The sequence below is a fragment of the Heterocephalus glaber genome, unplaced genomic scaffold, assembly GCF_053883595.1.
Source record: "Heterocephalus glaber isolate CG9 unplaced genomic scaffold, H.glaber_assembly_v1.0 deba00001497, whole genome shotgun sequence".
Lineage (NCBI taxonomy): Eukaryota > Metazoa > Chordata > Mammalia > Rodentia > Bathyergidae > Heterocephalus > Heterocephalus glaber.
The window spans coordinates 73,560,400-73,587,450 of record NW_028258320.1 but is presented as its reverse complement, the minus strand read 5'-3'; the positions used below and the strand labels follow the sequence as shown (position 1 = coordinate 73,587,450).

The 27,051-nt window shown below is 37.5% G+C and overlaps 2 protein-coding genes and 1 pseudogene across 9 annotated transcripts in view; 2 read left to right on the top strand and 1 right to left on the bottom strand.

The window, feature by feature from the left end:
• Mxi1 (MAX interactor 1, dimerization protein) overlaps positions 1–27,051 on the top strand; it is a 78,222-nt gene that overhangs the window by 48,367 nt on the left and 2,804 nt on the right. For all 4 annotated transcript variants that reach the window (XM_004838959.3, XM_004838956.4, XM_004838957.4 and 1 more), the window contains 2 exons: positions 25,015–25,129; positions 25,694–25,865. In XM_004838959.3, the coding sequence (XP_004839016.2) occupies positions 25,015–25,129; positions 25,694–25,865 (287 nt within the window). The remainder of the gene's footprint in view (positions 1–25,014; positions 25,130–25,693; positions 25,866–27,051) is intronic.
• On the top strand, positions 3,853–25,128 carry LOC110347874 (PRELI domain containing protein 3B pseudogene; annotated as a pseudogene). The gene is made up of 2 exons (XR_015440221.1): positions 3,853–3,859; positions 6,621–25,128. The product of XR_015440221.1 is annotated as a PRELI domain containing protein 3B pseudogene (transcript).
• Positions 17,556–27,051, bottom strand: part of Smndc1 (survival motor neuron domain containing 1) — a 29,795-nt gene continuing 20,299 nt past the window's right edge. For 2 of the 4 annotated variants that reach the window (XR_015440486.1, XR_015440488.1), the window contains exons 8-9: positions 19,742–19,990; positions 17,556–18,317 (exon numbers count right to left, since the gene is read on the bottom strand). The gene's annotated coding sequence lies outside the window, so the exon portion shown is untranslated. The remainder of the gene's footprint in view (positions 18,318–19,741; positions 19,991–27,051) is intronic. The other 2 variants (XR_015440487.1, XR_015440489.1) reach the window with 1 other exon arrangement.

Genomic DNA, 27,051 nt, shown 5'->3' with positions numbered 1-27,051 from the left:
TAAACTTGGTCTTTTAAAGAATTCATAGGAACAAGGTTATAAGGAGTATTTAGATAATCCAGGTTAGTCCATAGAAATTTATAATGAAAATTGAAAAATAGTTGCATCCTTATAATTCTAACAACATTTAAATAGTTTTTAAATATGAAAGTATTTAAGATAGAGGTTGGCAAATTTCGGTAAAGATCTAGACAGTAAATATTTTAGACTTTGTAGGCATGTGGTCACTGTAGCAGGTACTCAACCGTGCTGCTATAACAAAAGCAGGGATAGATACAAATACATGAATAGTCAAGGGCTATACAGAAGTAGTCACAGCTCTTTTCCAGTAAAACTTCATTTGCAAAAACAGGCAGCAGGCTGGATTTGCCCTGAAAGCCATATAGTTTGCTGATGCGTGGTTTAAACTACTAGGTCAGTAAGAAGAGAAGCTGTCCACTTTGTATAAATTCTGAAAAGGGCTTCTGGAATGGATCCTTTCATAGTTTAGAGGTGAGTTTCATATACATTTTTAAATATTTAAAACCCTTAAGACATAATTTTGTCTAATAAATAAAACAAGACTTGTAAGGAGAAAGATTTTTTTCATAGATCATGAAGCACGATTACCTTGAGATAACTTGGTTGATACTCAGTGATGTAATTAGAAGGTTAACCAGTCAGTATTGGTTATTTATAAATATTGGCTTTGTAGTATAAGGTTTTAGAATTGATTCAGTAATAAAATGAAAATAATGCAAAGTGGGTAAGGTAAACAAGCTTAGGGACTGAACCAAATATTCTATTTTAATCAATAATGATATTTTAAATTACTAAACTAATTCCAAAAATTTAATGGGAAAACAACATTAGCTCGCTAAGAAATACATTCTGACTGTGTAAATGAAGTCAAGTCATTTTTCCAGAACACTTCACATATGAACACAAATTACATATGAATAAGAAAACATCTGGAAATGCATTCCTTATATGACGTGTCCTCATTTAAAAAATTTAAAAAATACATTAGATGTATTTTCCTGATGGAAAAATTCCCCAAATAATAATTTTTGTGACCTTTTTTTTGGTACCGGAGATCGAACTCAGGTCCTTGCACTTGCGCAACAGGTGACGAAACCACTGAGCTAAATCCCTGGCCCTTTTGTGACTTTTTATTAATAATGTATAGATGAAGTGAATGATAGTATACTGATACACCTTTTTTTTCCCTAGATGCACATGACAGACTTAACCAGTTCAAATTAAATTTATATTTTCATGAAAATGGAAGGGAACTACAACCAAGAGTGATGATGTGATTGATATGTAGTATCAAATTTTTTATATTCCTTAATAAAATTTTAATTCTATAATCATTTATCCGAAGTCAAATCGATTATGCTCTGTAATTACCTCTGTCCTTTGTGATTCAGGCACAGGCACAATCCAAAACCAGTTTATAATTAATTAAAAATATTTCTTAGTAAGATAATTTCATTAAAGCTGTTTGAAAAGAATAAAAAAAAAATTAAAAACATTTGTGCTTCAGAGGACACCATCAAGAAAGTAAAAAGAAGCTGAGCATGGTGGCACACACCTGTAATCCCAGAACTCTGGGGGACTTGAGGGAAGGGTACTGCAAGTTCGGGCACAGCCTGGGTAGCTTAACAGCTTGCTGAGGCCCTGTCAGATGAGTGAATGAATGAGTGAGTGAGTGAATGGGGATGTAGCTGTGTGGATGCTCTGGGTTCAGTTCCAAGTACTGAAAAAGAAAGTGAAAAAACAAAAGAATGGAAGAAAATACTAGTCAACTCATCTGATGAGTGTTGTATCCAGCAAGTATGAAGAACTCTTAGAACTATACCATAAAAAGACAACCCAGTCTAAAAGTGGCAAAGAATTTAAATAGAGATTTCTCCAAAATAAAAAATCTAAAAATGGCCAGTAGGCATGTGAGAAGATGTGCAACATCAGTAGTCATTAGGGAGATGCAAGTCACAAATATAAGATACCACTTCACACTCACTAAGATGGCTAACAAGGGAATCTCATCACTGTTGTGGTCATCTCTTCATCATAGCAGTTTTCATCAATGGCAGAGGGGAAAGTCCTGAAATTCCCACTGACCTTGTGCTTTGGCATGTAAAAACTGATGTCATCATTGGCTAATGGCACTGCATAAATGACAACACTTTACAGTTAAGACATGTAATTAACCATAGGTAAGTTTGCAGTATCCATGTGGTACAGTATCTAATGAATATTTGTGGGGAAAGATTGGGCTATATATTATATTGTGTGTATAAGTGTGTATACATATGTAAATTTCACTTAACACTTGAAAAAATATAATTTTATTGTATTTGTTAATGCCTTGAAAAACAATTAAAAAGTATAGTTGTGGAGGAAAGGAGAAACAGCATTTTTCCATTGCTTCCAGTTTTCTTTTTCTTTTTTTTGGTGGCGGGGGGGTACCTGGGATCGAAGTATGGACCTTGCACTTGCAAGGCAGGCAGCAGAACCACTGAGCTAAATCCCTGGCCCATTCCAGTTTTCTGATTAGGCAAATATGGTGGGTACTTCCCTTTTTTAGTCTAAAGGGGGAAAATTGACATACCTATTTTAAATTCATATAAAAATTCCAAAGAACATAATTAGTCTTTGTACTTTTTTAGACAGGAAGAGTCCAGTTACGGTAACTATGGAACACTGAAAAAGTAACATTTCTTGCTGGATGTGGTGGTGCACATCTGTAATCCCAGCACTTGAGAGACTGAGGCAGGAGGATTGCCATGAATTCAAGATCAGTGTAGGCTACATAGTGAATTCAAGGCCAGTCTAAACTATATAGCAAGACCTTGTCTCAACAAACAGTAAATCAAAAAAAAATAACAATTTTTGGAAGTAAAGAAACTTATTTAATAGGGTTCTTGTGGGTGGGTGCTGGAGATTGAATTCAGGGCCTTGTGCATGCTAGGCAGGTGCTCTACCACTGAGTTATATTCCCAGCCCCTAACAAATTTCTTTTTTTTTCTTTTCTATTTCCTCTCCTTTTCTTCCTCCCTGTATTCCTTCCTAATCTCTCCCCCCTCTTTTTAATACTAGAAATTACTGAATTCAGTAAGTTCTGAGGTATGTCCCACTTTTCCCTCTTTTCAATTTTGAGGCAAGTTTTGCGGAGTTGGCCAGGCTGGCCTTGAACTCCTGCTGCATCCTCTCTAATGTGTGGAGTTACAGGCACACACCACCGTGACTGTCTCAAAATTTGTTATAAATCCGTAGAATTGGCTTAAATATGTAAGTTGACATTATCAAACAGTACAAAGAAAAACATTTGTTACAGAAACTTACAATTGATGTATTTATTTTGTATGCAAATAAGCGAACATTTTTATAAAGGTAAGAATGCTGCAAACTGTAAATGACTAAGAATAGCTGTCAGTGTAGGGAAAGGTACCTGTTAGAGTTGAATGTCACATGAGATACAGATGAAGTAATGGGTGTGTTTGGAGATAAAATTTATGAGGAATAGAGAGCTATGACCTGGTTAAAACGGTACATCTAAAATACGTTCTGTGCATTGAAATCATTGCAGATTCCATTTCTATATTGCTCTTTGTCAGAAATAGCTCATTAAGACTAAATTTTCTGTTTCCTAATCTGGCTACGTATACTAAAAAGTGACAGGCTGACTCAAAGATGAGAACTGTGTTCTAGAAGCCATGTGTTCTCATTACTTCACCTATTCAGTTCCCAAAGTTTAAATGAATTCTATGACTGATGAGATCATTAGTTTTTAAAAAATAACCTAGAAATATTGTAACTTGAAACTCTGATTCTGAAGTTATTTCTGGAAATGAACAGGTACGTCAGATGTTGAGTAAGTGATGTGATAATATTATAGCAAAGGTACAGTCTTTTATTCAGATGATTACAGAGAACTTACTGAAGCTATAACTTGTTTAACAAAACACTTTTCAAACTATGAATATGTACTTTAAAAAACAGGAAGTGTGTAATATATTTTCCTCAGATATCTAAAATATTTATATACAGCTTTGAGGGATATATTTGATATATAAAACTGACTATACCATTAATAATGATGCTCTTAACAGTTATACAGCAGAATTCAACTAGACTTTAATGCAACATGTTATTTTGCTAAATTCTTTTACTGCATATGGAAAAGGAATTAATGCAATATACTCTGATAACTATTGTAAGTTTAATAATTGGAATTCAAATACTTTTTGTTAAGCTAATATCTTCATTTAAATAAATTTTATTCTGACACAAATTTTGACAGTGATGCCAAGAGATATATCAGTAAGAAATCTTTTCATATTAGATTAGGGACTACTTCAGCATTTTTTCCTGTATCTTTCAAAAATACAGAGATTCAAGCTGAGTACAGGGTTGTAATCCCAGCTACTTGGGAGGCTGGAGCAAGAGAATCACTAGTTCCAGCCTAGCCAAGCCAACAGAATGAGATCACAACAAAAAAGAGATTCAGATTGTTTTGGTGTATTTTAGCTGTTGTAGGGAAGAGAATATTATTTTGTTAAATTTTTTTTTTTTTTGTACTGGGGATCAAACTCGGGACCTTGTGCTTGTCAGGCAGGCGGCGATACCACTGAGCTAAATCCCCGGCCCGAGAATATTATTTTGTACTGGGACATTGCCACTCTTTTTTGTTTGTCTGTTGTTTTGTTATTGTTGTTCTTTTGTTTTCAGTTGCTGAGGGTTGCTAGAAATCAGAACTATGCTGATTGGGTTCACTAGAAATTTATGCTGCCTTTAATTGTAACCATCATTTGGATTGGCCATTCTCACTTGATATTGTTTCCTTACCGCACTTATCATAGTAACTATTCAAATTTTTTTCTTTCCCAACTTCTCCAACCAAGTGTAGGGCAAAAGTACAAAGCTAGGGATCAAAATCACGCTGTAGTTTACCAATAGGGTTTCAGTTTCTCTAAAATTAGGTGGTAAAATTGAATGCTCTTTAAGATTTCTCCTATAGGGTAAGAATATAGATGAGTTGTAGAGCACTTGTCTAGCATGATGGAAGCCTTGGGTTTGACCCCCAGCACTGTGCAAAGAAAAAAAACCGAGTCCTAGGAAAATCCTGAGATTTCAAGGACCCCGTTGTGGCCTTTATCTAGATGTCCCCCCAAAGCCTCCTGTGGTCACAGACAGGGCTTTCCTGAAGTGGCTGGACCTAGGGTATGTCCTGCTAGGATCAAGGATGTGATGATGCTGGGATTGATTCATGGTGCAGTACTAGGATTGAGGCTGCCCCACCCTCAGTGTGAGTGCTACCTGCCCTGAGGATGGGTAGCCTGGATGAGAAAAAGTTCAGAAAGAGGGTCTCTATTGCTTGTTGCTTGCTGCTTTCTACCTAGCCGCCTTGCTACCTTACTGCCTTCTTCCTGTCACAAAGTGTTTCTCCGCTGTGATGCCACCCTGCCTTGGAGCCAGCTGGACTGAAACCTTTACGGACTGTGAGCCTAAGCAACCTTTCCTCCTTTAATTTTGGGTGTTGGATATTTGTCTCACCAATGAGAAAAGTCACTAAGACATACTCAGAACCCACTTTTTATTCTCAAATCTAGTTTTGAACCTAGCCTTAGGATTTATATCTTCCATCTCCAAGTATTTCTAGTATACTATTGTGACTATTTTTTCTTATACTGAAAATATGCATACTTAGTTTGAACTTCTCCATTGTCTGTATTTTCTACCTATAGACTGTTAGCTCAATTTATTGTTTGTACTCCTATCCCATTTTAATTTCTACTTAGGCACTGAGAGATATGAACAAGAATAACAAGTGTATGTAATAACCCCTAATTAGAAGTAATGTGGATTTTTATTGGTGAATGGTTAAATCATACATCCATACTTTGCATCAGGTAAAAAAAATGATGTAGGCCCATGGTGCACATAGATGTGGAGAGATTTTCAAGACATATTAAGCAAAGAAAGCACATTACAGAATAGTCTTTTTATTATGATCTCATTTATATTTAAACCTAAAGCAGCATCATGGATCTCTATATATACATTATGTATATGCAGATGTATGGGAATGACACTTGTCAAAAAAGATTACATGTTATCAGTTGGGTGGCATATGCCTGTAATCCCAGCACTTGGGAGGCTAAGGCAGGAATATCTGGAGTTCCAGAGCAGCCTGGGCTACATACTGAAACCCTGTACTAGGTGTGGTGGTGCACACCTGTAATCTCAGCATTGGGGAGGCTGAGGCAGGAGCATCACTGCAAGTTCGAAGCCAGTCTGGCCTATATAGTGAGTTCAAAGCCAGCCTGAACTACACAGTGAGAACCTGTCTCAAAAAAAAAAAAAAAAAGAAAACAACAAAAAGACACGTCAAACTGATACACTTGTTATAGCTGGAGAAGGGAGTAAGATTTAAGGGGAAGCTATTGTGTTGAATTTATTGTTAGTCTTACTTGTGAAACCTAAACGATTTTTAAAAAGGCAACACGGAGACCCGCGCTGGCGGGGCCGGCCGGGATAGGGCGTCCTTGCATCGGCGTTAGGGCACCTGCGCGCCGGGTTGCCAGCTGGCTGCGGGGCGGGGCCGTGAACCCCTGTGCCTCGTCGTCCCCTAGCGCCGCAAACATCGAGCAGGGAGCAGGCCGCCGGCACCGTGAAGATCTGGACCTGGGAGCCGTATTCGACCACCCCTGGGAAACTGTAACAACAGCTGCGATGCAGAAGTACCCAAACCCTGTGAACCCGAGTGTGGCGGGCTTGCTGTGCGGGGCGGACAGAGATCCCTCCGGAAAGCGGCAGAGCCACAGACTTCTCAGCACAGTGGGGCCGCCTTCCATTGTGAGGCTGACACTGGGCAGCAGGGACCAAAACGAGTGCAAGAACATCTTGTAGCTGGTCCTGTGGAGAAAACAGTGGGACTGAACTCTGCTAATATTTCATTTACAAATACGGTTTCAGTACGTGAGAAGCTTACATACAAACCACATCCTCAGGACCCACCAACAACTGTTTTGACTAAGGAAGCCATAATCACTGTGAGTGGAGCAGCCTCAGCAGTTACCTTGAAGGACTGACGGCAAGCACGATGTCTTCCAATGGTAATGAAGGTGGAGAAGCAATGGAATGGGTGATACAGAAATTAAATGCTCAGATTGAAGAGTTTGCAGCTTCGGCAAGAGGAAGCCCAAGGACCCCAATGGCGGCGGCCGCATTTGTAGAGAAATGATAAAGAAGCTGGGACCCAGCACAGGTCCCCAGGTCTCTCCCAGCTGACAGTGTGTATTCGGTATTTTAAAAACAACTATATTGTAAGTAGATTTTTTTTGATAAGCTGGAGTGAGGCTATGAGATTTTCATCAAAGCGGAGATATGGGGGTTCTGAATCACAGGGACCATGTAATGTTAGTGTGACTTGAAATGATTAATTGTTAGGGTTCCAGTATTTATGTGAAAATGTAACCACTTTTTAAAAAGTACTTGGAAAAAGTTGGTACGGACAGTGAGTCTTCTTAAGGTAGAGTGTTAGGGCTTTTTGGGCATCCGGACTTCACCCGGCTGTGGACTGACCCCAGAACAAAGCAGAGCCACCACTTACGTGCGCACAGCCGCCCTGCTGCTGCTGCTGCTGCTGCAAACCAGAACTGTGTGTATGAGGAAGGAACTCCCTTTGAAAGAAGAAACTGTATAGTTGTAAAAGGCATTAATTTGTATAAAATCACTTGCTCTGCTAAAAACCGCAGTGTTTTGATTTGGTACTTACATGATATTTTTGGAGTGAAAATTATCACTGAAGGTAATATATGACTCCAACAGAAATATTATTTTATTGTATTAGAGAGTACTGTGTTGGTTTGCCACATGTTTTGTAACTTAGGAAGGGATTACCTTCCTTGGGTTTGTACTTTATGACAGCCCACTGTACCACTGTACTGTGGGCAGGTTATGCTAACTAAAAAAATAAAGTCATTACCTGAGTTTCGCAGCACTCTTAAACTGAACACTTAACACTTAAACAGAAGAACAGCTGTTCACATCTTCTAGCATTTCACATTTGCTTAACTTCTAAACTGCCATGTGTCAAAATCATGGTTTTGTAATTGCTAAGGCATGATATGTCAGGTTATTAGAATATAATTACTTTTTGAGGTAATTGTGACCACAAAACATCTTTTTCGCATGAGGAGCTGTACATCATTTGAGTAATTTCAAATGATGTCTTGGTCTGAAGCATAAATCTTGTTACTTAATGTTTTTAAAAATATGCTGCCCCAGTGGTGGGGGAGGCATTGGGGGAGAAAATTAAGCACCAAATGGGGAATGGAACAGTCTGCCCTAAGTAAACTGCACCGCAGGTTTTATTTATCAGAAATCCTTATTTTGGATAACAGTGGCTCCAAGTGGAAAACAATCCAGAGAATTATTTTATTTAGTATTTTGTATGGGGCAGTTAACCACTAAAGATCTTTGGTACTTGGAAGTGTTGTATACAAGTTTTGTTAGAAGGTGATTAGCTTTTGCCTTCATTTTTCAGAGCTTAATATGATCAACTTTTAGTTGGGTTTCCTCTAAAAAGACCAGTTAATACATATAAACCTCAGAAACAGTACCAAACTTTTAAAATTAGTGTTATTCTACTTAAAACATTATGTGGCTTATGAATTCTTAGGACATTTGTAAATTATGTTAAATTCTGATAAAGTTTGTTATTTTTTTTGTAACCAAAAATATTTTTTATAACTAAAATACTATTTCAGCTAAAAAAAGTGCTAAGTACGCATTAATATTTGATAGAGGCTTGTAAAATTTGTGTAAATTATGCTTGTTCTCAAAAAGGTATAATGCCTATCAATAAATTATTTCTAAACCAACCTTTATCATATTGATACTTCATTGGATTTTTTTACTCTGATCTGATGATAAAACATCTATAAATTTTCATTTTCCAATGTAGTTAGCAACATCTGTCTAAATACTTGATTCATGGCTTCTATTAAAATATAAACAGGTTCACAGCAAGTTCGTTGAAAAGGACTGAACTGGAATAAAGTGTTGAATTACAGCTATTAAGTATCCTATTTAACATTAAGATGAACTTAAAGAATTAAAATGGCTTTTGTTAATAAAGACTTTGTTAACCATGAAAAATAAAAATAAAAGCAGTATGTAAATCTGCCCATTCATTTCCATAGATCATACAGCTTGAAAGGGATGTTAAAAAATCATGTAGTACAGAACTCAAAGTCTAAGGACTATGTTATATGGTCCACTAAGCTATTAATGACAAGAGAATAGCCTAGGTTTTCTGATACCCAAATTAGAACTTTTTACACTATCTTCAAGGCATAGCTGAAACACATATTTTCCACAAAGCCTTTATTATGCAAAGTGGTTTCACCTCTGAATTCCTGAGATTCACTGTTTGTATCACTTGTATGAATTTTAACCCGTACTATTTTTACACTGTAGTTTCCCTCTTGTAGATCTATCTATATTCTTTCTAGAATGTATACCTTCCATGAGGACATAGACCATTACACATTTGTCCTTGTATCTTACACACAGCACCTTGCACTCCGAACTCACAGTATGTACCTTGATCAACAGGAACTCTGAATTAATAATTAATGTTTTGGTAGAAGGCTGTGCACCTTTTATTAGATTAGCAGAAAAACAGTTAATAGCAAGTCAAACGACTAGCCTTTTTTGTGTGCAGTGTGTGTATGAAACCTGCCACTTCAAGAGAGAAAATATTTTAGAAAGGCACATAGTGAGATATTTGCTACCCTGCAAACATCTTCCCTTTCCAAGGAAAATAGTTTTGTTCTCCACTCTTGCTTCAGAGAGAACAGTTTGTCCCCATAGGATATTCTAGGTAATATGACCCACTTAGGAAATATGTGGTGATTGTGCTTCCTAATGGGGCCTCTGCTAAAGTTGTATTATGGGAAAATGGTACAGTTCCTGAAAGTGAAGGTTTTGCAGATAAGAGTACATTTCTTTTGTATTTGAATTGGTATGGCAAACCAAGAAACTTCAGTTATGATTTAAAGTTTTACTATAAATAGCATAGAAGCCGTGATGGATCTTTTGTTATGAAAACGTTTCCTAAAAATGTTTGAAATTTATACTAGTGTCTTGCCCTTGAGGTGCCATCACCCTGTTCTGTTTAAATAGCCCTATGTCTTAATAATAACATCTTATTAAAGTTCAGCTTACTTTTGAGATACAGACTCTTCTCTGAATTTTTATCTGTAGTTGCATCAATCCTGTTTTGCTTCTGAGTTTTGGTAACTTATTCTCATAGCTATTTACTCTGACATCATTTAAAGTCTGTAGAATTAAACAAATAGTCTTTCATGGAAGTTTCCATGATCAGCTGGAACAGTATTTTTTGGCAGGATTCAAGGAGGACTTACTCTTTTTTGGGAAGGTAATGTTTCTCCTAGTTTAGAATTAATAGCTTTAGGAAAACATCATACAATGCTGTGAATTTCCATAAATAATGGTAGCCATGGAGACTACCATCGAAATGGCCGATTGGTGCTCTCAGGTGTTCATCTGGAGCCATTCTTAGGTTGATGCAATTAAAAAGTGTGTGGTCACAGGTGTGTATGATGCATGCATGCAGGTACCCGTCTTTATAGCTTTACAAAAATATATCTTGTTAAAAAAAGTGGAGTTTGGTTCATTTAAAAGCTCTGAAATAATTAAAGATAACGAGTTTATTAAATAGGAAATGATCTGTAACTATTTTAGTGAGTTAAAAATATATACTGAAACTTGATCTTGCTCTGTTGAGCATTTTTTTTAGAAGTTTAAAAAGTATGTTTAGCACATTCTGATCTGCTAGGCTTAGAAGGAAAGATAGTAGCGGTTGCTGTTTCAGTATTCTTGAGATCATTTTAATTTTTCATTTAAAGATTGCTTATGTAGATTTACCCAGGATGAATAGGCATTTATCTGCTATTTTCTTTTTTTTTTTTTACCTGCTGTTTTCTAAATTTTAATTGGCCTTAGAATTTACTACAATAAAATGTACAATTTCTTTTATTCAAAAATTTGTAGTCAACAATGCTTAGTTTAATAATACTTGAATGGAATAGAAAAATGTTTTTTTAAGCATTAGCTTGAGGGTAGTGCTGGTTAGAGCTTTAATTTTAAAATACAGTGGACCCCTTGACTTATGAATTCTATCAGTTTCCGAGGAAGGCTTTGGTGGTTATAAGTCAGTACAGCTGAGATCTGGATGTTTATCTGGGAACATACTATAGATAACAAGAGGCAGATGAATCTTCATTAACCTAATTAACCCAAGTTGTTTGTATGTCAGGCTAGTCATAACTTGAGGGTCCATTGTAATTCTTTTTCAAATGGTAGTCTTGTAGTGGAGACATTTTTTTAGGAAATGGCATAAAGAACTATATTCTCCTTCTGTCTAGGACTTTTTTTAAAGTTTGAAAATGGAATGGGATGTAAAAAGAATTAAGATGTGTTATGTACATGTACCAACAATGAATAATCATTTTGTGCTGCAAACATATACTAATAAAAATTAAAATAAAAAAATAGAAAAGCTGGATTGCAGACATGTTTTAAGTTTGGCACCTGCACTTTGCGAAGTGCACCCATCAAGTGAAGGTTAGTCAGATGTTTCTCAACACTTTTGGTAGAGCTTTGAGTACTTCAGTACAGAAGGGTTGGCTCCTGTTACAGGCCCAGCAGTGGTTAGAAATAAACAGTTAAGATTATTCTTTTAGCAGCAGTTTTATCGTTCCCAATAAAACACAATTTGCCCCTCCCCTTTCACCCTTAGCACTTTTAGGAAACTAAAAAATACTAAAAATATAAATTGAGGGTTTTCCTTGATCACTTGATCTTGAAAATTTAGGGTTTTGAACTTCCTTTGAAGATACAATCTAGGATGGCTAATCATGGGTAACTGTCAGGTATTCATGTTAATGCCTCTTAACAGTCATATATGCCATTAACTCCAAGACTTGTGTTCTGATTTGAAATCTTTGGTGGAAATGAAAGTTCATTTGCAGTGTCTTAGTTCCTGGCACTGACAAAGGACTTCTAAATGTAGTTACACATGCACTGATCAGCACTTACTAGGCACTGGGTTGTGTGCTAGGTACTAGAGATGGGATAAAACACTCCTGGACCTTGCTCTTGAGGATTTATAGTGTAGGTAGAAGACAAGACAATTACTACAAAACCCCTTTTAAGAAGTACGTAACTGAGCCCTAAATTGTGTGTATCCCAGATGGGAGTTGAGGTAAACTCATAGCAGGGGCTGTTGGCACACACTGAACCACCTTGTGATATGCGTGGTTCTCTCTAGGAGTTTGCCAAATTTGTCTTACTGTGTTTTCAGTATGTTTGTTAGGAAGGGCTTTCAGGAGAAATTCTGTATCTGAATCTCTTTTTGTTCTGTCTTATATTATTATAGTTTGCCACTTTGGGTGAAAGTGAACTTGTGGCTATTCAGCATAGATAAGATATGGATCTGAGACTACATTTAAATAGCGTTATACAGCCTTTTACATTTATATATCCTTTTTTAGTGTTATCTGTAGTGACAGCTAAAATACAGTTTTATTTTTAATGGATTTTTCCATATAAAGGGATATCCTACACAGTTCACCCTCTTTTTTTTTTTCTTCGTACTGGGAATCACACTCGGATCCTTGGGCTTGCAAGGCAGGCGGCCGAACCACTGAGCTAAATCCCTGGCCCCTCTCTCTCTTTATGGTGGCATTATTGGTGTCGCCCAAGTAAGTGTCTTGTGAAAATAGTGGAAAGCTTCAACTGGGACATAAATCTGCTGTAGACAGCTCTGGGTAAATAGGATACTGAAAGCCCATTTCCTTAGCTCTTAGATGTCCTTCTGTTTTGGATTACTATTGAAGATGTAGAACTTTATTCCAGTAAGCACTATCCCGTGAGGAGCCAAGTAACTTTTAAGGTCATGTACAGTTGACCTTTGAAGAACACAGGAGTTAGGGTGCCAGTTCCCAGTGCAGTTGGGGAAATCCATGGATTGTCCTTTGACTCCCCACAGCCTTAACTATTAATAGTCTGCTTTGATCAGAAGCCTTGACAGTAACATAAAGTCAAACACATATCTTATATACATTATGGTGAAAAATACATGAGAGGGGTCAGGGATTTAGTCCCGAGTTCGATCCCCGATACCAAAAAAAAAGATCCAACGATGGGAAATTTTGGTCTGGGAAATTTTGGTCTAGGAATTTAGCTCAGTGGTTCCAGCGCCTGCCTTGCAAGTGCAAGGTCCTGAGTTTGTTCCTCAGTACCAAAAAGAAAAATACATGAGCACTATGAGGTATCACTTTTTATTGTGATAACTTACTAGAGTGATGAACTGCTCATTCAGAGATGATTAGCATCACAGCATCTTAGGTGGATGCTGGCAACACTCAGCCCACTGTAATAGCTGCTGGAGGTAGTGATGTCATGATATAGTATGTACTACAATTAATTTTATGCAGTTACGATGTAATACTGCGTATTTATTTTCTTCCATTTCTCCTGGCTGTACACAGTATATGCATAAGTTTTGATAAATTTTAACTTTTTATAATTTATATATATTTTATGATAGTGATATTGTCTACACATACTTTATGCATTCATGACCTACCTAACCTTTTTTGTAAAAAAATTCATTTATTTTTATGATGCTAGGTACCAAACCAAGAGCCTTGCACATGCTGGGCAAGTGTGCTACCACTGAGCCAGACCACGGCCTTAAATTTATTTATTAACTGGTACATGAAGCATAAAAGTTGTACACACTAATGGGCTAATGCATTTTCTTAATGCTTTTGATATTTCCAGGCTACATTATTCATCTGGGAGTTTCTTCAGGTTATCACGAATAAATCTGCACATAAGTGGGACACACAGTTTGAACCCATGTGAATCAAGGGTCCACTGCATTTCCTCTTGTATATTATGTTTGAGCACTTCTCAGTATATCCTTTTAATAGAGATGGATGCCCACATGGGGAATCCTGTGCCTTTTTACACTTTCTGCCTGCTCTAGTACATTAACCCTAACTTCCTGATTTTTAAAAAATTTCAACCCAAAACTTCCTTCAAGCTGCCTAAAGACTTGAGATTTTTATGCCATTAAAAAAATCTATTTCTCATGGAATTCTTTAATATTTAATAGTTTATCTTCAAGTAATTAGAGCAAAGCTGACCTATTAAAATAATTTAAAATTAAATGAGAAGGATATGGTCTGTCTAATCTAGAAGTGCCGTAACTAAGTTAGAGTAAGGGAGAAATCTGAAAATTGAAAAAGTACATTCATATTTCTTCACTAAAATAATGACTAAAGTTCGGGAGTGTACTCACTTTTAAACTTGGAGAAATTTTCAGATTAAAATAAAAAAAATCATACTTAATAAATGTGTGGCAACTCTGTAGGGACTTAGTACCCAGAATAAAACTAAAAATCAAACTAAATTTAGGTCATTTCCTTGATAATGCTGTTGATTTTTTGGAAGATGCTATGGGTGTGTTAACATGTAACATCGCTCTTGTGAGGACAGCTATCACAGTGTTCTGTGAGCCACCCTCTGGCGTCACTAACACTGAACTCTTTGGCATTTGGATCATTGGTGTGACCAATTGTGGCATTTTTCTCTAGCATTGTAATGTCTGTATGGTTTTTGATGTCTTTATTCACTTTATTCCAGCCTGGTTCACAATTATTCCTTTACAGAACAGCTTGTATTTGGCAAAGCTGTTAAAGGAAATCTAGTTTCAGGGCTGGGGCTTTAGCTCAGTGGTTTCAGCGCCTGCCTCACAAGTGCAAGGTCCCAAGTTCAATCCCCAGTAACCACCCCCCCCCCAAAAAAACACCCTTATTTAGAAGAAACTAGATTTTTCTTTTTTGGTACTGGGGATCGAACTCAGGACCTTGTGTTTGTGAGGCAGGCGCTGGAACCACTGAGCTAAATCCCCAGCCCTAAATAAGTTTCTTTTTCAATTAGAAATTCCATCTTTGCAGTTAAAAGATTTGTAAACATAACTCAGTTTAGATAGAGCTGAACAACTTTACAAGACTGCTATTTTTGTAATGGAGAAGGTTTTTCCTAAAGAGCAGTTTGGTGACACTGGGCTCTTAGCGCTCTCTTGAAAGTAGTTGGAATTTACTGCTGGATGTACTGAGTCACATGAAGAGGGAGCATGGTTTTGCTGACTTGCAGTGTTCAAGAAATACTGGTGATTTTAGGGGGAAAAAAAAATCAATAAATGTTGGGTCTTATTTTCTCCATTTCAAAGAATCTTTCATATACCTTATGTTCTATGAGATGACAGATGCTGGCAATCCTAAAAGATGTTTTGGGACTTTCATCCTGAAGTATGTGAAAAGGGATGTAGCCAAATTTGGTAAACTCCCCCTCCACTGGCATCCACAGTTGGGAGTAAGAGTCTTTCTGCTCTTGTTGTATACTCAGGCAAGAGAGCCACACAAGCTGCTGTGATCAACAGCCAGGATTTTGACTGGCAGCAGGCAGAGAATGGAGTGTGTTCCCTCAGCCTGGCTCTTCCTTTTTCCCAAATCCGTGGGAGTACATGTAAATTTTTCTGAGTTGCTCTCCTGAGCTATTGATAGAATCACAGGGTACAATTATTATTTGTCAATTAGAAATAAATTACAAAGAAAAAAGTACAGTGTTACAAAGCACTTCTTGAACAGAAAACTAATGTTCTTGAGCTGAAAATGAAATCACAAAAATAATAGAACTTGAATTCCTCTCTCATTTAATTCTTTTCTAGGCTTTTCCAGAGGAAAGTCAAATTAAGATTTAGACAAATAAAAATAATAAGTCACAAAGTGTAGTGTTACCAGTCAGTGCTTGATCTCAGTCTTGATAAAAGTTTAACTTTTAGAATCCAGTGTGGTGGGCACACACTTGTACTTCCAGCACACTGGGAGGCTGAGGCAGGAGGACTGCAAGTTTGAGCCCAGGGTGGGCAGTGTAGCAATTTAGGGATATCTTCTCTCAAAATAAAAGATAAGAAAGGCTGGGGATATAGCTCAGTGCAAAGACCCTGAGGTCACTCCTTGGTACTGAAAAATAAAGGGTTTATCTTTTAGGAGAGTATTGTATTGTTGTTAATCCACTGTTCACTTTTCCTTTTTCAGAAGCTTTTAAAAAATAGTTATCAAGTCATATTCACAATCCACCTGCCTGAAACTGCTCATTTGCTAGTATCCTAATATAACATTAATAGAATTTTCTGCCTTACCAAAGGAGAACATACTCAGGATTGGTGCCAGGTCTTGTGATATGCTAGGCTGCCTGCCTGCAAAAGTAATTCAAAAACTAGTCTTCATTTGGCCCCTTTGTGGTCAGGAAGAAAAAAAAATTTAAAGTGATGCAGTATAATGAAAAAAATGGAGCTCAGAAGAGTTGAGTAATTTGGAAATCAAAAGATACACCAAAACATCAATTATGAGGACGATGACATATTTTAAATTCTGTGAATTTTGTTTTTCCAAAGATTCCAAATGGCTGATTTGGGTATTAGACATATAAAATTCCAGGGATATTAAACAGATAAAATGCATTGGCCAAGAACTGCTCTTTGTTATTCTTTACCTGCCCCAAATTTTATCCTTCCCCACCAAAAAAACAAAAGTACATTTTCATTTTGGGACCTTTGGGCTAAAATGAGACTATGAATGATCCCTTACTAGCTTGACTAGTTTGGCAGATGTCCAGCAGTGCCAAGCCATTTGCCACCTGCCAGTAAGCATAGCTACCACTTTTAATCAGTTAGCTCTTCATCTCAGGTCAGCTGTATTAAGTGTACACTGAATAGTCACTCAGCAGGGATGCACTAATTTCCACTTAGTAAGGTGTGTCTTTCCTCCAGAGTAACACATTCTCTTACATAAGCTATTATACTAATCACATCTGATTAGTGGGACCATTTTTTAAGACCTTTTGCTGTTTTCACTTTGTGTTCCTAAATAATTACACTATAAATTACTGTTCACATGTACTGTTTGTACTAAGTAGGATCACCACTTTATTAGACATCAGTGATAATATTTTGTCATTTCTGCCATCTTGGAAAATAATTTGATATAATAAAAACTTGTACTGGGCTGTGGGTAGCAATGGTGCTGTGAGAGTTACACTTTGGTAGAAGAATAGACTTAATTCCGGTGTGCCACTTGAATATGTGAAACTGGGGCCTTGTCTTACAGTGCATTATCACAGTGTCTCACATCTGACTTACCAGCACGTAGGAAGTTTGTTTTGGTTTCAAAATGTACTTTACCCCATGGTGGCTGGCAGGATACAGTACTATTGACATCACTGTGTTTCAAATAGAAAATTAACAAGTAGCTACTGTTGTGGTTGCAGATTGCCTTCTCAGTCCCTGTGAGAGAATGCTTTTTCTTTTGGACAGCAATACTCTCAGCCCCTACCATTAAATCAGCCAATGGGGGCTGCCAGAATGGGGATGAACACCAACAAAAGGCCAAATCATAGGAAACTCTTAAAAAGGCAAAAATCTTTAATCTGTTTCCAAACTGATGGGAAAGATAAATAAGAATATTCTCTCCCACCCACAGCTAAGTTTTGACAGTAGTTCAGGTTCAGAGCTTGATCTCAGCACAGAGCAGTATCCTTTCCCGCCACCCAAATACCTGGAGAGTTGCCAAAGGAAAATAAGCTATTTTGTATTTAGAACAAATTGCCACTGTTTTCTCCAGTGATGTAGCCCTATTTCCCAGACTTTGAAACTTGGAATACAGAAAGTTCTTGTGTGACCAAAGAAGAAATATGCTGAATGAACGACCAAGTTTGTTTTTGTGTTTTTAAAAAAGTAAAGCCTTATAAACAGAGAAGGCAGGGATGTATGCATAGAAACTAGATTTAGCAGAGAATGGCTATCAGGTGGGAATTCATATTAAGTCATCTTACAGGTTCCACAGAAATTCCAGAGATGGGCATAGGCTCCTGGAACAAGATTTTAATTCTTTTTTTTTTTTTTTTCTCAAATGAAGCAGTCAAAAGTGAAGTCTTTCTTAGAGAATAATGCAGGACAATAAAAAAAACAGTAATTGTGTATGTGTTCCCTGCATTAGGACCTTCAGATGGTCAGTAGTCCAGGGATCTGGGCAGACCTGTGCATACGCTGGTTTCATCTGATTATGCTGTTCGGAGGCTTCAGCACTGATTATTCCTCAACGTGGGTTAGCGTTTTAGAGATAGCCACAGAAATTACATCTCTTCTCCACTGGGTGCTGGTCATTCTGTTTGGTATTGGAAACATGGAAATCATTAAAAGTATGCATTCAGTCTCAAAGTACAATGGGATTAGTATAAAAATTAAGGAGTATGACAAGATCTTATGGAAGAAACATTAGTTTGGGTTAGGCTGAAAAATGTCAGATGCCCACGAGGTAGACGATGGGGAGAAGGGCACTACTGCAGGTTGTTGGCAAGCATGAAATACAGTTGGCTGTAGAAGAGGTTTGCAAGGGTGTGAGTAGTGGGAAATGAAGCTGGAAAGGTCGGAAGCAGAGGGCAAAATCAGTCTTCAAACAGGTAAAGATTACGACTGGCAGCCTTAAAAATCTTTGCAGCAACTAGTTGGGCCGGGGATTTAGCTCAGTGGTTCCACCACCTGCCTCTCAAGTGTAAGGTTCTAAGTTCGATCCCCGGTACCAAAAAAAAAATCTTTGTAGCATCTAGCTCAGTGGCCATAATAGCATGGGTTCATTGTTTTAGTGATGACCATATCATCAGTATCATGAGTGGTACTTCGTGTTCTTCATCTCTCTGAATTGTAAAATCTAAATAACACTTCCACCTACACGGAGTCTTCATAATGTGAGGAAAAATACACTACAATTTTACAGTTATAAATTGAGTGCTCAAATTGCTCTCCCTTTTTTCTTCTCTGCCTGAACCTTTTTTCCTGCTCCCTGTCCCTTCTCTCCTCTAAATCTTTTGGAGACATAATCCAAGCCATGAGTCAGAGTGTTCTGAAGTCCAGAGCTCTAATAGTGTTCTGTGCTAATTTTCTCTAGGGGTTTGAACATAGATTTCTGGAGGTCCTGAGAGGTGTATGAAATAGAGAAGTTTATTTGAAGCCTTCTTTTAATTTTGAGAGTACATTTTGCATTATCTGTGCTTGTTTTTATATGAAATAATGTTTTTCTTCCAAATACTGGGGAAAACTATAACCTCTGTAGGAGAGGTACCTTGTCTAACCTTAGACCTTCACATACTCTGGCCCAGTGTTGAATACTCCTAGGCTTGTACATAGCCTACCCTTGGAACTGCTTAGATTTTTGCGGGAGAATGGTTTTAAAGAGTCTTCCCAGAGTGAATAACCTGGATCTCACCTTACTTTAATTCTTCTTTGTATGTAGATGAGCCTTTTCATGCTGAAGTTGATGTGACAGAATAATTTCTATTACTAGAATATTGTACAGTAAGGCCTCAACCTGAATGAGTTCCCCTCTGGGAGAATGTTCATAAGTTGTATTCATTTGTAAGTCTGGCAGAATGAGTCTCATATACCTTTGACACAAATATACAGTGTAAAGCACAGAAAAACCCTTCCCCAGATACCGTAAATAATTTTTACTAGTTTTACTTTTACAGCCCTTGTTCTTTAGAATTGTGCCAGTGGTTGAATGGTCCATTGTAAGAACAAGTGGACACCTACCATCTTGCTGCCTCAGTCCAGTCTCAGTTATCTTCACTTTTGTTTCCATGGTTATTGCTGTGTGCTTCCCAGCAGTTCCCCTCCACACCACCACTGCTTTTGCTCTTGCTTCCGGACGTCGACATCCCAGGCTCTGACTGAGCACTGCACTGCTGTGCACTGAAGCACTGTATGTACAGTGAGCACCCAGAGCACAGCCGTGACAGTGTCCGGCAGATGTATGAGTTTGCTTTTGCAGTTTGTTCTCATCTGCGAATGTTCATAATGAGAAGTCTGTATCTGTGAAAGTTCACAACTAATGTTCCTACGTCAGGGACTTTTACTACATATAGAAATACTGTATAATTTATAACTTTATTTTACCACTTGTTGATATTCCTGTTTGGTTAGTTTACAAGATACTAATTAAGAGGATTATTAAGTGAAGACAGCTTCTTTGAAAAGTGAGAAGAGGGTCCCAGTTATTTCCTGTATTTATTTCTCTTGTCATCGAGTCCCATGACTACCATGGCCATGTCTGATGTTAGAGAACCGCCACTTGCCAGGTTCCCACCTGGGTTAATAGTCCATTTTTTTTGAAGCAGATAATCTGTAAATTGTGGGTAAAATAAAATGATCAAATAGTATTTTATTGGAATAGCTTGTCCAGCTTCCATATTTCCTAAGCAGTATCTGAACAGCAGAATAATCATATGTTTTAGTAAATACATGAGTGTGCTTGATCTGTCTGGGTCCATTTCTAATGTCACTTTTTTTTTCAGAAAAGTAGGCAGATTTTTGTGTGTGTGTATCTTTGGAGATATTTTTAGAAGATTCTCAGTGTATTAAATTTTAGAAACTTTGGTATTTAGAATGTGTAGGACAAGCAGCTAGCTGCTGCCATGTGCAGGAGTGTGTCCTACCCACAAGTCGCCACTGTACTTTGGAGAATTGTCGCTTTGGTTAAGGGAAAGTCAAAGTCTTGGTATCCTGTAGTGAAGGAGTGAAAGACAACCAAGTTTAGATGAAGGACCATGCCCCCAAGGGCATGAGACAGTGGAGAGTTTGCGGGCCTGGTCAGGAGTTAGAGTTCTTATTGTTGGGCAGAGGGGATTAGGGTTCCAAGAGGCAACTTGAAAAAACATCAGGATTGAAAAAAATTGCATGATACTTGCCCTTTTTTGGGGGGAAAGGGAATTCTTTCCTCTCTCCTCCCATAACAATGTGCTGCTTTTAGTTGATATGCTTTAAAATATAGCTGTTAGGAGGGGCCATTTTATAGCAAAATCATTTCCCTTCATATTCTGTGATATGTCAGTTTGGCAGTAAAGTTTACAGGATTTGAAATCAAAAGCAACATTGGTTCCTTCAGAGAAAAATGATCCCAGTCTACCAAAATAAAAACCAAACAGACTTTAATTGTTCTTTTTCCCATAAAGGGCTTGCCCTTTTTGAAGGTGTGGGCAATTTTAATAGGATTCTTTTCTCTAACAGGGCTAGTGGATGGGAATTGCTTTTTTCCCCTGAGTAAAATCCACTTTCCAATCTCATTTTAGAACAGAGTTCACAGTGTTTTTGAAAATAAAAGATAACTGGTATTTCCATTCACTAGCTCTCTCTCAGCAAGGAGACTTGAGTTCTCTCACAGTTCACCTCTTTGTGGAGTGTCTAACCCTAACTTTGCTTTACTATCACTTAGTTAATTTAGAAAAAAATTTTAGCTTAGAGTTTTTGTTGAATCATCTATGTGATTACAGGCATATGTATTAAATAAAAGTTAAGTAAATGCCAACCAGGAGCTTTAAATTTTTTTTAAAAAATCATTTTCCATGGTCTAGTTGTACAAAGTTTACAACGTCAGGTACAAGACCATACTTCAGTCTTTATTCTCTATGTCAGTTCCTCCTATTTCTTGGGGACTTGGAAAAACATCATTGTATAATACTTGCTTTTTTCTTCTTTTTCTTCAGTGAATAAAGATTTTTCAAATCTAGCCTTTTTCTGTGTCTCATCTTCTCTTCTTGTCCCAGTCTTATAGCCCATGACTTGGCAACCTCATTCAAGAGGCTCCTGAGCCGCCAGTCACATGAGAATGAAGGCAAGAAAAGAGCAGATGGCATCAAAAGATATATATGCCTGTCTAGGTCGTTAGTGGTTAGTTAAGTTTGTAATCTGGTTACCAACAGGGATACTACAGGGAAAGGGTACAGCACAGCACGATGGTAAGGAAAGAATTTGCCTACATTTCTTGTTCTAGAAATTTGCTGGAGAAGAAAAAAACATATGAATGTGATTTAACTCTTTCCAGTTTATAGCCACGAGGTATTCCTTGCTCTTGGAAGGGTGCACTTCTGTAAGTGGAATAGAAACACATGTGGAAACTGTGCCTTCTTGGGAGGAGATTATGAAAAATGTGGTCAGCTGCTGACTTTCAGCTGCCATTGTTAGCCCTTTTTTATTCTACTTTCCAAATGCCTGTTTCATTTGTGTGTACGAAAACTGAGGAAGTGACATGTAGCTCCCACTGGAGAGGGGACATCACTCATGCCCGTCCTTCGTGCAGGTGCCCGTCTTGGAGGACTGTATTACAGAGCACAGAGCACGGCATCACTGGCCTTTGTGAACCGAGGCTGTTTTCTTGATGTATGCTGTATCTCAGAGCACATACATTTGCTCGACTGAAGAAATGCTCAGTAGGGGGAATAAAAAAATTTTTTAAAGAGAATTCTGTCTTCTCTTTGCAATGAGGCATTATTTAAATCTTGACTTCCTGGGTGCAGGTAACTCCTGACTTACCACCTAATAAATTTAAGTAATTTTTTTTTTAAATTTAGGTAATTTATTGAAGATTCCCAGACTGCTGAACTTAGCTGGTATTTTTTTTATTGAGTGCCTGATCAGTTCTCTCTCGAATGAAAGAAACTATAAAGGTATTTTTAATTTTAGGCTTAAATTTGGTCCCAATCTGTAAGCTTTGGTCTGCTTACTCTCAATTACCTGGAAAATCCTTGCTTTTTCATAAACAAATTCAGTATCTTTCAAGTCCAAAGTCAAGTTTCAACCTCTTTTATATGTCTACCTCCTCTAATTACAAAACGCCCCCTTTATTCAGTCTGTTGCTCTTGATAATTGCACAACTCATTTCAGTATGAATCAAATGAAACAAAAGAATGTTTTTTACTTTTCATGCTCAAGCAAGTGTCTGGAACAGTGCTGAGTACACAAAAGTCACGTATATGCAACTGAATAATTTTTAAAAAGAGAGACATTATATTGTTGTTTTCATTGTTTTAGTTTTACAAAACAGGAAATTGAAATTAACTCACCCTTTTTATTCTTGATGTGAAACTATCGTAAGGAATCGTAAGTTTCTTAAACTAAAATGCAAAAAATAATTCCTGTGTATACTGAATTTCTAAAGTAATTTGAACAAAATCAAAGCTGTTCTTGAGGTATTTTTATTAATTGCTTTGATAACTTTTTTGGAAGACTGAATTCAGAATAGCGCCTTTATTTTTATGCTACAATAATATGATGAATTTAAAGGCATTTTCTATGTGTGGTTTTTGTTTTGTTGGTCTGCTCAGCAAGAACAGTCTGATCATGTGAAGCTTCCTTACCTGAGGTTTGAATTATGAGGTTGGCAGAATAGAATGACTTTAAAATGTTAAAAGATTGCCAGGTGTGATGGTGCATACCTGTAATCCAGCATTCTGGGAGGCTGAGGCAGGAGGATTACAAATTTGAGCGCATCCTGAGCAATTTAGGGAAATCATGTCTCAACATAAAAAAAAAATTAAAATGTAGGCCAGTGTGAAGGCCTTGGATTCAATCCCCAGTGCCTCAAAAAAAAGGTATCATTACAGGGAATCTATTGATATATCTTTAGAGAAGATAAAAAAAATTCCTTTTCCACAAGTATGTCAGGTTTTAGCCTGGCCCTAGTATTAGTGTTGAGGTGGTGAGATCAGGAGAATTGGAATGGAAATTCTAACAGACTTTTTACTGTAGCTGGGCCTAGTGGTTGCTAGAAGAATCTCAACAACTCAGTAGCCAAACCTCTGACCTCACTACTCTTAGTCATCCTCTTTTGCCAGTGAAATAAGTGGCTTCTTAGTGCTTTCTCCTAAGCCTCTTTGAAAATGGTAGTACTTGAGAATTTCACTTGACGTTACTTCTTGTATGTTAAGACAAAGAAACCATAGTTTGAGTGAGCTAGTGAAACAATTTTGGTCTCCTTTGGAAAGAAAATGGAGGGTGTCTTGTTCATGTTGCAGTGAGATAGATGCCAGAAGTTCGGCTGTAACCAAGAATCTTTTAAAACAGGAGTAAATTATGAACACATTTGTGGTTTTCCTTTTCAGATATACTGTAACTGCTGAATTGTTATACCTTATGAAGCACTGCCCAAGACAGGGATTAGTATTGTTCTAGAATGAAATTATGTACTGAGAAACTCACTGTCATCACCATGATCAGTTCTTTCAGAGCACAGGGAAGGCAAATCCCTGAAACTTTTTGCTAGCATTTCCAGGAAGAATCTGCGCATCCCACAAGATGGATGGACCAGAGAGTGCAGTGACTTTCAGTAAAGAACTGTTATCCTTGTGTAGAAAAATGAGGCAAATAGTGAGAGGGTTTAAGAGGAAGAAATACAAGTTAATGAGTCAGTATCAAATGTACTATCTTATGGGGGGTTGTTTCAGTAGCTAGAATTAATCTGTCTAACCTTATCCTGGCAAAGTCAAAGAATAGTTGTTTCTATTTGTCAAGTCATATGAAATTGCCATTTTTATAAATAAATATTTGAAGATCAGGAAGTTCATATAATAAAAATATGTAACATGCTGTAGGATATGGCTACAGTTGCAGCGAGGTAATGGTATGTTGTGTATGTGTACATGTCATTAAAAGACAGGAGAGGAAATGGAAACTTGGTGAACATTTTATACCTTCTTGAGGTGCTGAAAATCCCTACTCCAGCCTGTGATTTTAGGCATTCGGAAATAATTACAATTGCTGTAGTATGTTTTTGCACTTCCATAGTAATACAGTTGCGACAGTTTATAGGGTGGACTAAAAAAATCATCTCTGACAGATTACCACTGGGGCTAATAATTTGAAGTGACTCATCTTAAGGTACAACAGAGACCCCTTACACTTGGAGATACTTCAAAGAATTAGGGCTGTAACATGGTTATAGGCTGAGTAAATACAAATTATTGTCCTAAAATAGGTTTTATGACGTTTCCAGTGCAATATCCAGGCTGTGCTGACTTGACTCTGTCTCTTAGGCGAGCTCATCTGCGCCTATGTTTAGAACGCTTAAAAGTTTTGATTCCGCTAGGACCAGACTGCACCAGGCACACAACGCTTGGCTTGCTCAACAAAGCCAAAGCACATATCAAGGTGAGAATTTTTACTTTCAGATTTGTGTATGATTCTCTGGATCCTGGTTTCATTCAGCTAGCTCACCATGCCTTCTTTTATAACTGATATCAAGAGATTTCTAAAAACTTACCAGCTAATCGGATGGCAGCAACATAAACTGATTAGACTGAATTATTTTGAGTGTGGCCATTTGAAGACTAGAGAATGTTTGGAAAATAACAATCACCCTTCTACTAGTCAGAAAGGAGGCAGTTCTGCCCTCTGGTGGAGATAGCTTCATTTGGCTACGTCTGTCCCTCAGTATTTTTCCATCAAATACAATGCTGCATAGGAAGTTTCTCCTTTATGGAGATTGTTTTACAGACTTTTACTTGTTCAACTACACATTACCTGTTCAATTAGCTTTCATACACAAAAAAAGTATAGACAACTATTTTTGAGGTTTAGAAAAGATGTACTCATGTGTATTTTTATATACGCAGACATATTTTCTCCGCCAGAGTATTTTAATACGTTAGACGGAAATGTTTTAATATTTTAAAATTTGACTATACAGATGTAAATATCATTTCATCATTTTAGAAACTTGAAGAAGCTGAAAGAAAGAGCCAGCACCAGCTCGAGAACTTGGAACGCGAACAGAGATTTTTAAAGCGTCGACTAGAACAGCTGCAGGGTCCTCAAGAAATGGAACGAATACGAATGGACAGCATTGGATCAACTATTTCTTCAGATCGTTCTGATTCAGAGCGAGGTAGGCAGTGTCTCTACTCTGATGAATGCCAAACATCTCTCTGGCTTTAGGCAGGATAGGTTGGCAGACACAGTTTGCTTTCTTTTTAGCCAGTACTGTGACAGTCTATGTTTTGTTTTGTTTTTTTTGGTACCAGGGATTGAACTCGGGTCCTTAGCTTGCGAGGCAGGCGGTGGAACCACTGAGCTAAATCCCCGGCCCTACAGTCTACATTTTATGCGATCACATTGTCTTCCAGTGCTTGTGTGAATTACAAGGGTTTTTTTTTCTTGAATATATATCAACTTTTTTATATATTTAAATGATTTTCTGTAGAAAATTGTGGGATTCTTGTCTGCTCTTCCCCCAGCTTCCACTTATGCTGACATACTACATAACCATTATAAGTACGGGAAACAAAATTAACACTGGTATAATACTATTAATGAGCTTTGCATGGTGGTACACATCTGTAATCCCAGCTACTAGCGAGGCTGAGGCAGGAGGATGACAAGTTGAAGGTCAGCCTGGGCAACTTGATGAGACCTTGTCTCAGAATGTAAAAAATAAGGCTGAGGTGTGGCACAGTGGTAGAGTGCTTCCCAGCATTCATGAAGCTGTGGGTTCAGTTCCATGTAGGGGCCCGATTAGTTTTTCCACTGATGTCCTTGTCAGGTCTAGGACCCTATGCAGAATCCCCTATTATGTTATAGTTCTTTGGTCTTCCTTCAATGACCATAACACTTTGTAAACTTCATAGTGTTCCCCATTTTTGTTAGTCTGATGTTTTAAGATCATTAGATTGAAGGTATCTATTTGGAGCAAGAAATATCACAGAAGTCATGTTGTGCCCTTCAAGTCATTGTGTTAGAAGATACACTGATCTTGTATTACCGGTGATAAATATTTGTAAGTACCACATCCTTAATTTCTCTTTCCACTCACGGTAGGACATTTGTCTTTGGTAGAATTAAAGAACAGAAACCACCCTCCCTTTCTAAAAAAAAAAAGAATCTGAATTTTATTGGTCTTCATCTCTAGCCTCAACCCACCCCCAGGCCTTACACCCCAGTAAGACCCCCCCAGGAGAACGTTGAGGACTTTAAGCCTATTTGAGAAAATGAAACTAATGAGATTTTGAGTAGACTAAAATACTAGACAGTGCCACTAAGGCTTTTTTCCTAAAAAAGACAGATTTTTGTTTTTG